Genomic DNA, 12,542 nt, shown 5'->3' with positions numbered 1-12,542 from the left:
AAATATAATAGAATAGAAATAAACTTTTCACTACAATCCATACACAGCAATTTCTGGGAAAAAATATTAACACTAACAGTAAAACTACCTTTTATTTACTAAATTATATTAGTTGTAAAAGAACACATGCTGTGTAAAAAATATACCAAAAAAATAAATATAAATCTTACCAATACAATACAATTATTTATTCACTCATCCACTGATCAATAATAGATTACTATGAATTAATTAATTTTTAGCTTTAGTCTTTACAATAAAATTGCACATCAAGATTTCTTGTAATAAATTGTAATGTATACAACTGGCAGTTTTTTTTTACAGTGGTATGTTTGCTTCTTGTAAGCTGGTTTCACATAGAAACAGATTAGAGATGTAATCCTAAAGTGAAGCAAGAATACATCCAACCACTACCCACCACTGAATAAGCAATGCCTTTTACTTTGCCTTCACTTCTAAATAATTCTAAAAAGAATAGAACATGTGAGATGACTTTTAGCATTTATAAAATCACAATTGTGAAGTGCTGGAAGAAAATTATGGCCAGTAAAAAAGCTTAACTGAATAATAATACATGATGATAATTATGAAAAGGGTAAAAATGACACAAGAGAACTAGTGGCAAATGACGAAGGCTCTACAAACTAACACAGCAATTGTTATTCAAATGTTGGAACCAAGCAGTTGTGAACAACCTGTTAAGTGACCCAAGTCATATGAAAAAATAGCACAGCTATTTTAAAGTACACATATAGTAAGGAAGTGAGGAGTGAAGTAGTTTCCCTTTGTATTCTTTAATGACTCAAACAATCTGATGCAAAATGCTATGTCAATCCAATTGAAATATAGATGATATTCAGAGTATAACTTCAATCTATTCAATGCATAAAATGACTATATAGTGTGCACCATTAAATTCAAAGAAATCAACTTGACCTATGCTTCTTGAGGTTTATATGAAGACAGTTATAAGAAATATTGAGGAAGAGAGCATTAACCAACAAATTAATAGACTTTTTTTTTTTTTTTTTTGTAAAAACATATATTATATAGACTAGTTTTACTCAATTGAGGAGATTGGCTATAACACCAAAATTGCTAAAGCACCTGAATCAAATCTGAATGATGACAATGACAAAAACTGTGACACTAGTACTGGATCTATATCTATCAAAATAATTCTAAATGTGGAAAATTAGATGTCATAATTAGAAAAACCATCTGAATGCAGTCATAAGAAATTTACACTTCTGTTAAAACAGATTAATTTTCTAGACATTAAAGGAATGATTGAAAAAAGTAATAAAGAATAAGGAAAATTTTCACTATCAAAGTTATTACTATAATTGTGTATTGCTTATTAAAATTTTAACAAAGATTTTAAAAACATTTCATGTTTTATCACAATTTTTATCTTTCATGTATAACATTTAAATCTATTACTTACTATAACTATGTACTATTGTTATATATTATAACTGTGAAAAAATCTTGAATCAACAAGTGTAGATGGCTTGTAAACAGAGCCTTTACATATTTTAATAAAAATATTTTTTTATTTCATATGTGAATCTCATATCCCATATTATTATGCTACACCAGATTATAACATGTCTAACAAAACATTTTAAACAGTTCCCATTCACAAAAATTTAAACTAATACTAAAAAATTTTTTATATTAAACTGAAAATAAACTTTTCAAAATTATCATACTCGTTAAAGAAACCACATCCATAGTTAACATGGATTCCCGCTATGTAACTGTAGTAGTAAAAATAGTGTTGAGTTTAAATAAGAAGGCATTCTGTGTATCAGAACTCATGAGAGCCATGGCAAATGTAACAGTACACAAAAAATTTTAAGAAGAATTCCAGAGGGGCCTGTGTTAATAATGTCAAGGAATGAAACAAACAATTTTGGGAAATAAAAATCAATGAATGCTCACTGAACCACATTTCAATACTCATCAAATGTGAATATGTTTTGTGCTGTCTATTTGTGTTTTGGGTCAAAGTAAACAATCTATTTTTCTTTGTAAAAATTACCTACCATCCACCCCTATAAAAATAATAAGTAAAATAAAATAAGTAAAATAATATTATATTATATTATATACTTATTATATTAATAAGTAAAATACAATATTGATAAACCATCCACTTATTTTAAACCAATATTTTTGTTTAAAAAGGTTTTTCAACATCATGGTACCACTGCAAAAATCAGCTGCATTGACTGCAACAAGATTATTTGAATAGGATTAATAGGAAAAAAATTATGCTCAAACATTAAAAAAATATATAAGGGTCGAATATATAACCTTTTTTGAAGTCAGTTAATAATTTAGCAGGTCTTCATATTGTTAGCAATGATCCAATGCAAATATACATAAAATACACCAGTGATAAAGAGTTCAATTATAAGAGACAAAGGTGAACAGTGAAAAATGGATATCTAAAAAAGATCTGTTTAATGAATCACACAAACCTACTCAAAAGAGTGCTTCAAAGTTTTTTAGGTAGAGAAGGCCCATCCATTTCTTGAGAGAATAGAATATCTTTATCCAGGTTGGGAGTAGCACATAATTAATATATTATTTTTAAAAGATTTGCTCATACATATATATTTATATGCCATATTTATTTATAAACAACACCCCATACATTGTAAGACCCTCCAAATTTTGCAGGCAAATTTTAGAAAAAAAAATTTGAGAATGTTAGAACCATCAGTTTGACAGGCTGTAATTCCTAGAAAAACAGTTCTTCAGGAATTTCTTTGTTACTGTGCATAAAGTTAGTTGTTAGCCAAGGGCAAATTTTACCCTTTCAGGTGTTTGCAAAACAATGCTATGGTATTTGACATTGGGGAAGGTGAGACGTGACCTTCCCACAGTAGCAGCTTCAACCTACTAATTGATTTCTTTTTACTAGTAAAAGTGACCTTTGGTTAGAACAGCAGCAACTTTATTGAAAGTGAGTTTCTCTTATATTTTGTATGTATTACTGGTAAAATTAATTCATGAAAAAGTTTCACTGTAGGATTTAAGCTACAAGTTTTGGAATTCATTGAAAAAAGTGGTGTATGAGCAGCAGGTCGAGAGTATTTTGTACAACCAAACATGATTCGTTACTGGAGAAATCAGAAAGATAAACTTAAAGCAGCGAAAAAAGGAACTCGGTCTTTTTGTGGCTAAAATAGGACGCCATCCTGTAGTGGATGATACAGTGATGAGCCGATCTTCTTTCTTCCACCTGATTGGCTAAGTGGGTGGAAGAGAATAAAAGACAGTGCTGTTTAGTGACCTGTGAAATGATACAAATGAAAGGACATAAAGTAGCAATACACCATGTAAATGCAAATGATGTTAAAGACAGTCATGGCTGGGTGGTACGATTAATGAGAAGAAAGGGATTCACTTTGAAGCAAAGAACTTCTTTGTGCTAGCAGACTACCAGCAGAATATACTGACAAAGTTTTGGAGTTTCAATGATACATACTACGTAAAACAGGAAAAAATCAGAACCTCATATCTGAGATTGGAAACGTTGATGAAACACCTGTAACTTTTTGAAATGCTGCAGAAAACAACTATAAATAAAGTGGACAAATTCAGTGTACTGGTGAAAATAGCTGCAGCAGAAACAATGAGATGCACAGCTATGTTAGCCATTTGTGCACATGGAAAAAACTGCCTCCTTATGTAATTTTTAAAAGAAAAACTGCGAAAGGGAAAACTACCAAGAGGTTTACATGTTTGCATACAGCATAAGGGGTGAATGAACATGAAATGAAACTAATGTGCGACTGGCTAAAATCGCCGTCCTGGAGCAATGTTAAAGAAACAAAGACTTGTTTTAGACAAGTTTGTTTGCTTGTTTTAGACAGCTTCTGTGGCTATCTTGAAGATTCTGTGAAGAATCAAATCAATGAAATGCACACAGATGCTGCAGTTATTTCAGGAGGCCTCACTTTTGTGCTGCAACTCTTGGACATGAACATTAATAAGCCATTCGAGGACCACGTTAATAAGTTTTACTCTAAATGAATAGTACATGGAGATCACACATTCACGAAGAGTGGACAAATGCAGAAACCTTCAATAGAGCTTCTTTGCAAGTGGATTGTCAAAGCCTGGCACCTCCTGCGTATTGGATGGAATGGAAGATCACCTCATGTATGAGGATTCTGATGACACAATTGAGGAAGAGACTGACATCGATAACGGTGAAGACGAGGATGATGATGAAAGCAGCAGTGACTCTGAGTAAACAACTGTGTTCCAGGTAATTAAAACACAATACCACACCTTTTGCATTGTTGTTGTTCTTTTTTGTTTGTTTTTCCTGCATTGTTGTTAAAATAATGGCAATTGGTTCAAACTATAAATTCGTAAGATGCTGATTTATTTTTTCAGAGATCAGGTACCTGTGAACCTGAACACAGCCACGCCACTGATATCAAATAGCACGCATCCTCAAATAACAAGAATTTTTTATCTGTATAACTTACAGTGTTTAATAAAATATACTTATAGTGTTTAATAATATACTTATAGTGTTTAATAAAATATACTAAATTCATAGTTCAGTAATACAGTTATTTTTATTTTCATTTTCCGAAATACCCGCCTTGAATATAAAACCCTCCCTAAATTTTGGTGTATAATTGCGTTAAAAAAAGGGGGTCTTACTTTCAAGTACATACGGTATATATATATATATATATATTTTTTTTTTTTTTTTTTTCAAACATATTTACCATTGTATCAGGTGAAATAATTTAAGCAATTATAATATTATAACTACAAGATACAGGCAGAATAAAATGATAAGAACATTTACCTAACTGTAGTGCTTTCGTAGTGTCACTCCATTTTCAGCAGTCAAAAATGTAAATTACACATTAATTAGAATAAAGATAAAATTAAAGATTTTAAATAATTTTCATCATTATGTATATACTTGTGTCAATAAATAAAAATCTCTTTTATCCACCATGGTAAGATAATGAGTGATATTTTATATTAAATAATTTATTTACTATATCAGCTCTACCAATTTAAACATTGTGCCATCAAATTCAATTTACTTATTTATATGTTTACATTTATTTTTATATTTACTAATATAATATTTTTCCAGTACACTAATTTGATTTACAAAATAAACACTTATACATATATGATCCATACAGCACAAACACACACACACACACACACACACACACACACACACACACACACACACACACACACACACACACACACACACACACACAAATATGTATATATATATATATATATATATACAAATAATAATGATAATGTATGCAATATATTTTCAATAATATAGAAATAAATAATAATAAAGAAATTGATGTACTGGGAAAATATTATATTAGTAAATATAAAAATAAATGTAAACTTATAAATAAGCAGATTGAATGCCTGATCAAATACATATATGATGATAAATAAATACATAATGATGACTGAATGCATACTAACAAAATTTATTTTTAATTTTATCTTTATTCTAATTAATGTGTAATTTAATTTTTAATCTGAAAGAACTACAGCTAGGTAAGTATTCTTACAGTTTTATTCTTACTGTATCTGGTGGTTATAATAATATAATTGTTTAAAAAAAATTATGTATGTATGGGTGTGTGTTTGTGTGTGTGTTGCAAAAACTTATTTTCTCCCAGTTATTAAAGAACAGCATGTTCTTGGGCTCATGTTTCTTTTAAGGAAAGTCATTGGCCATTGGCCATCCCCAAAATTGTGTGTATTATGTGTAAATAATCAACTGAACTACAAACCATTCAGCTAAATCCCCTGTGATGAATTACATCAAATTTCATATTACCTATCCAAGGGAAAAAGGATCATTATAACGAAAGGATAAACTTATGATGGGAATACCTTGGGAAACTGAGTAGTTTGCTGTCTTGTATAAAATAAAATTTACTTCAAACAATGAAACCACACTTATCTAACAATCAACTTAGAATAACATGAAATGGCAACCTTATGGGAAATGTAGTTTTGGAGATTTTCAAACCACAAATGTTATACTTAGGTATAACACTATATACACACTATATATATATGTACATATAAGGAAATTAAATTTTAAATAAATGGTAACCCACCTTCCATTTTTTTTTGTTCCTAGTAAGATACATAATCAAAATCTTTTTGATGGCAATCACACAAAAAATGTTTTCTACCAAAATATAATCAAAATATTATTCTACAAAATGCTTATGTCTGTTAGTGGTAGCATCTTGGCCTGTCATTCACAGGTTCCAGGTTCGAATCCCAGTCAGGCATAGCATTTTTCATACGCTTCAAATTTCCAGTTTCATATTCCCACGCACTAACTTCTTTGAAAACTTCTGTGATGAATTAATACACAGCCAAAATAAATAAATGAAAAATAAAATAAATTTAAAAAAATTGTATTATACACCTTGGGTTTTGTAAAAATGATACAAAAAAATAAATTAAAAACTGGTTGTGTATTGGTTATGCCTGAGTAGAGCCAATAGTAATACTAATTGAAATCCAATATGAAGAACTTATATATTGCAATTTTTAAAAAAATGAACAATGCACTCATGATAATAGCAATCTTTTACCCACAACCCTTCAAACAAACAAAAAATCCTCATTTAACCTCACATCGCTCTTCATGGCAGAGTGGTAGCATTTCAGCCTTTCATCAGGAAGTCCCAGGTTCAAATCCCGGTCAAACATGGCATTTTTTGTACGCTACAAAATTCCATTTCTATATCACACGCACAAGCTTCAAGCTTATGTGGCGATCAACATCAAGTAAAAAAAAATTTCTTTGTGAAGCATTTATTGTAATTATGTACATTATTAAAAATAATAAAATTGTTCCTTTAGCAGTTACAGTCATAAACAGTGCATATTTTAAAATCAACAATTAAATTAAAAATTGGTTATACAAAATCATTTAAATGGTTTACATCCTAGTATATTTTGTACATAAAACAATTTTTCTTACCTCAAGGAGAGCATGCAGTTGTCTATCTTCCAGTACAGAATGTAAAAAGTCAGGATCATCCAATGGAGGCTCCTGAAGGCAGTGAATATCATCAAGGGAGTCAAGAATCATAGTAACAGCTGAAACAGAATAATGATTATAGATTATAATAATAAATATCATAGTTTATTGGAATAATGCTATTTATCCTCAAAATGGAATTCATTTATTTACTGTATTACATATATTTTACAGTAACTTATATAGATGTAATAAAGTATTAGGTAACAAAAACTGACATAAAGCACTAACCAATGAATAACAAAAAAGAAAACTACTAAAATTCCATATAACGTTTTAAAATACATTATCCAATTATCACAGGAAAAAGAAAATAAACCAATAAAAATATTCTATTTTTATAAAAATAAAAACACACAGCATAAACAATGTATTTTTATACAACAAAAATAAACATAATCTCACTTTTAGTAACGGATGTAAAATAAAATACAATGGTGGGGTAGTTAAGGTATGTGTGTATATATATATATTTTTTAATTCATTAATATAAACCACCAAGTACTACAGAGTATTGAGATAAGATATATCTTATTTTATCATGAAAATACTTTTGCAGGAGCCTGCACCCTCAGTCATGATGAAAAATTTAATTAAACTGCATATTAAAAATTAAAAACACTAAAATAATGAAAATTACTCATTAATTTATTTCATGAGTACTGCTGCTATCTGTTGCAATTTTTATAAGATTGTCTCCCTCAAATACTATTTGATGGTTTATCATACTGAAATTTTGTTTGTACTTATATATGTAATATTTTTCAAATATATTTAACGTTATGTCATCTTTATTAATTTCTAATATTTTTAAGTGTGACATTTCTTAAATTTGTTTCTTGAATTTATATTCTTGAACATTATAGAAATTACAAAAATAATAAATTAGTTTATTTAATATGGCAGATCATCTAATAAACATTACTTTTCTGATATTAACACAAATTTACTTTGGCAATTAATGCAATCTTCTGCAGCTCTTTAGGAACTCTATCACCAGGGTACTTAACCATTATTAATCCTTTACACAAATTATATGTTGGTTTTAAAGTACCGGCTACCCAAACTTTCATTTTAATAAAGAGAAGGTCATCACTTCAACTGTCATCACTTCTGGGGTGTAGAAAGGTAGTATAAAGTTTCCTGCTTTAAATGCCCAAGTAAAGCCTTACTGGAGTGTCCATGCACTTTCATGAAGCAAAACAACTACTATCATTAATATCTTAAACTCCATCAGTACTTCACAACAAACTTCTAACATTAATATAATTTCAAGTTCCATGAATTCTGTCAGAAAAATTTCTTTGCAGTGCTGAAATATGCAGCCATCACTTTTTGTTTTTATATTGGCATGTTTGAAGCCTTGCGAATTGAATATGTGAGCCTCATTCTACTAATTAATGTATTAATATTATTATTACCATAATGATGACAAATTCATTGTTGAATTTTGGCAACATAGTGTTTTATTTTTAAAAACCTGATCACTGATGCTCCTCACATTCAATGTTACATCAAGATGTACACGTTCCATCTTCCATTTATTTACCAGCAATAATTAATATATATACCTACTTATATGTAGTTTCCTGTGATCTTTTCCATGACAATATTGAGTTTTATACAATACTTATTTCTAATCCAATTAAAAAGTAAAAAAAAATACAGAAAAAAAATATATATATAATTCACCTACATTTATAAATCATGTCACTTGGTAGTCACCATGTCCGTTTATGTGTTTATGTAATACTACTTCTGCAGCTTTTATTAGAAGACTTTCTTTTAAGTCTTTTATACCATCTTCCATATATTTCTTAAAAATCTTTTCAAGCAAAGAAAAAGCATAGAACACTATGCTTTTTCTTTGCTTGAAAAACACAGAATGATAGAAAGCAGGCATGTAATAAGACTACAGATTGCTTGTAGCTGCTTCACACTCCCCATGTTGCTATAATAAATAGTCTGCTTTCAATAGAAAATTCTGGAATAGCCATCATAAACTGCACCCTGTTATTAACAGCATATTGCTTTTAACCAACATTTTTAAAAAGATATATAGTCAAAAAAGAATATACAGATCATTAAGGTTAGCCAAAACAACAGTGACCCTTTCTCTACCTGAAATTCCCCCACCTGGTATACTTAATTTAAACAAGCACTTATAATAGAATAATTTTTACAAATTTCAAATTAAAAGATGTATTTATTTAATACATAATAATAATAATGATGATAAATAATACAGTACATACTAACCTGCAGAAGTGACCTCATCATCACCACAGTCAGAAAAATGATCTGAATCACCTACATCAGATGACCACTTGGAAGAACTAACAGCAGCCATGACAGCTCCCTTGAGTCGTCTCCTGGCATTTAATTTCTTCATTTCTTCTACAGTATCTATTAAATGTACTTTTGATACACCTTTATCTCGATCCTGTAAAAAAATAAGCAAGTCAATACAACCTAATGTAAAATATGTGACTAAAATCTAACATAAGATAAGCATTACATCAATTAACAACAAACAAAAACTTTATACAACAAACACAACTTGTAAACAACAAAAACCTTATTTAGACATAAAAAATGCAAAAAAAAATTTCAATTTATTTCAACAAAAGAAATTTGAGAAATAATTATTAATTCAACATTTTAAAAGTAGAATAGTTTTTGTTTTATAATGAAAAATGAGGCACATCTTTAATAACTGTTGCGTAGTATTTCCACTTCAAAATTAAACTTTTAAAGAAAATAAAAAGTTGTTATTAGTTAGTTCTTTTATAGAAATAGTAACCTGATGTATAACAAAAAGTAATTTAAAATGTTTACATAAGATAGAACCCAAATAAAAGAAATTATGCAGTTGACAGAACACAACCTATATGTTTGTTTATAAAAATAGACTTCTGCACACTCACATTAAACAAATTAAAATTTCAGCTGTTTAATAAGAATAGATTTGAATATCCATAAGTTTAAATAAACATAATTTTAAAACACTAAGTCAATAAGCTAGAAAATAAACATAATCTGTCCAACATAACATAACAATGTACTAAAAGCAATCCTGAAATATAAAAATATGAGCACAGATTTGATTATAGATTACATACAATAATATGTATCAACATTCAATGCAATTCACAAAAACCAGTATATAAAATCAAAAAAAAAAACCCCTATTTTGTGATGCATTACTTCATGTACATGGCTATTCATAGAAAAACGTTATGAAAATACTTAATTACACAAAAATGATTTCCATTAATTTACTTAAGTTACATCACAAACTTCAAACAGTATTTTGAAAATTTTATAACTCTATTATCTATATAATTGGATTCATAAATAAAAGATATAGGGAATAGAAAAAAAGATACAAAATAAAATCTTAGATAAGCAGATAATCAAAACAGAAGAAACAAAATATATGAAATTTAAAACAAATTGAAAAATAAAAATCTATTTGAAAAAATAATAAATATTTATATTTATTTTTTTTAAGATTAAAAAAATGTGTTGACGAACACTGATCCATATTTCATCAGCCATCACTTACACCAATCCTTCCACATTTTCTCCTCTTGCATCAGTTACTGTCCTGCCTTTCTTCAACTAATACTTTTTTGGTTCTCATCATCTTTTCTTGGTACGTCCCAGGGGTCCTAATATTAGTTGCCATTTAAATGCCACTGCTAAACTACTACTATTTTCATTAAATTTCTTTGAACAGTTTTGGAAAACTTTTTTTGGACACTATTCCTTGGGCTAGTCTTCTACATTCTTCCTATTGTAGCTTGTAACACTGTCATTTCTATTTGCTACAATTCCCTTTCAAGTAATGTATTTTTCATGTATGATTCCAATTATAAGTACATATTATATTTCTATATTTTATATTTCATTGATACTTCTTTATTCTCTATGATCAAAAATATCTCTGTGTAAATCCATGAGCTACTCCAACTCTCTTATTTATTCCAATTCTCTACCCAAATTATTTATTTCACTGCACAAGACAAATAATATTTCCCCATCCTTCAATTAGTTTTAAAATTTAATCTCTTATTTTTATCCTTACCATCCAGGTTTTTATTTATATTATTCCAACAGGTAAGTTCTATATTCTATTTACTCTGTTACTTCCCAATTAATAATATCAGCTTCAAACAATACTGTTTTAAATCTGTTGCTCCTTTTTCCTTGAATTACACATTTATTATAAAAAAATCTCATTAAAAAGAATTTCCCTCCCCCTTACACCACAACTGTTAAAATATACCAGCACTTATAAATTTTAGTACCTTCAAAGCATCTTTCTTTACTATGCTTTCCAAGCAACATATTTTCGAAATAATTAATCAATATCAAGCAAGTCATAAAAATATTATGTTGGACAATTATTTTGATGTTTATGATTGTCATACAATCAATTTGCATACAATTTGTCATACAATTTGCATCCACAACACTAGCACTCTTGAAGCACTGTAATTCCAGCCACATTAACTGCTGACAGTCTTTTGAGTGAAGAAGGCAAGTAATTTGGATATGGTGAAAGAGATTATTAAATTATGTTTATTCATAATGTATGTCAGTGTTGATTTTTCTGAATATTTCATAAAATTCAGAAAGTTTTTTTAAAGGGTGTACGTTTTTTGTGGTCCTTTTTGTGTAAATGTTGAAAATAAATATTACTTATCACGTTATATTTGCGATTAGTGCAGTTCCTGTGAAAGGGTTAGCAAATAAATATCCAAACTTTATGTTTCTAATTTAAAGCAGAAAGCTTATAAATCCCTAAGGCAGTGTTTACTACACAATTGTGTTCCATGCACATTGTTTCAAACGCTAAACAATATTTTCTTTTTTTGATTTCCTTGTATTATCTTTTTTTTCTGAATCTTTATTTATAAATGTTAGTACAACCTTACCATCACAAAAAGGAACCCAGAAAAATATAACTTCTAAGTAATTAGACAATATTAATGATCCTTTATTAACAACCAGCCTACTTCACATGAACTTAAAGAGTAATGATTTACAGACTAATAAATCCATTCATGTTACCAAAAGATCACAACAGTATACCTAAAATACAAAAGTAGATTTAACAAAATACTCCCTAGTCATCTGCAAAATAGAAAATGAAACAAAGATGATAAGAAAGAAATTTAAAAATTCAATTGAAATGTAAAGTAACTTTTAGAACAATTCCTGAACTGACACAAGTCGGACCACTCAAAAAAAAAAAAAACTGGCTGTGATAATTTGGGCAGGAACTACAGTGTACCAATAGAAGTATTACTGATGAAGATTATCAGTGATGTAGCATCTTCATCTGTGTCTGTGATGAAAATGTTCCTCAAGAGGCAGTTGAAAATGTTTTCTTTACTTGTACAGACTGATTGCAAAGCTATATGATAAAAATATT

The 12,542-nt window shown here is 28.7% G+C and overlaps 1 protein-coding gene across 1 annotated transcript in view; it reads right to left on the bottom strand.

Moving 5' to 3' along the window:
• LOC142317855 (peripheral plasma membrane protein CASK-like) overlaps window positions 1-12,542 on the bottom strand; it is a 391,942-nt gene that overhangs the window by 121,680 nt on the left and 257,720 nt on the right. Inside the window, exons 10-11 of the mRNA XM_075354404.1 lie at window positions 9,359-9,542; window positions 7,040-7,158 (exon numbers count right to left, since the gene is read on the bottom strand). Coding sequence (XP_075210519.1) covers window positions 7,040-7,158; window positions 9,359-9,542 — 303 coding nt within the window. The remainder of the gene's footprint in view (window positions 1-7,039; window positions 7,159-9,358; window positions 9,543-12,542) is intronic.

This window comes from Lycorma delicatula, chromosome 1, assembly GCF_047948215.1.
Source record: "Lycorma delicatula isolate Av1 chromosome 1, ASM4794821v1, whole genome shotgun sequence".
Taxonomy (NCBI): domain Eukaryota; kingdom Metazoa; phylum Arthropoda; class Insecta; order Hemiptera; family Fulgoridae; genus Lycorma; species Lycorma delicatula.
Note: the sequence above shows the minus strand (reverse complement) of the source record. Positions and strands in the feature narration are given on the sequence as shown.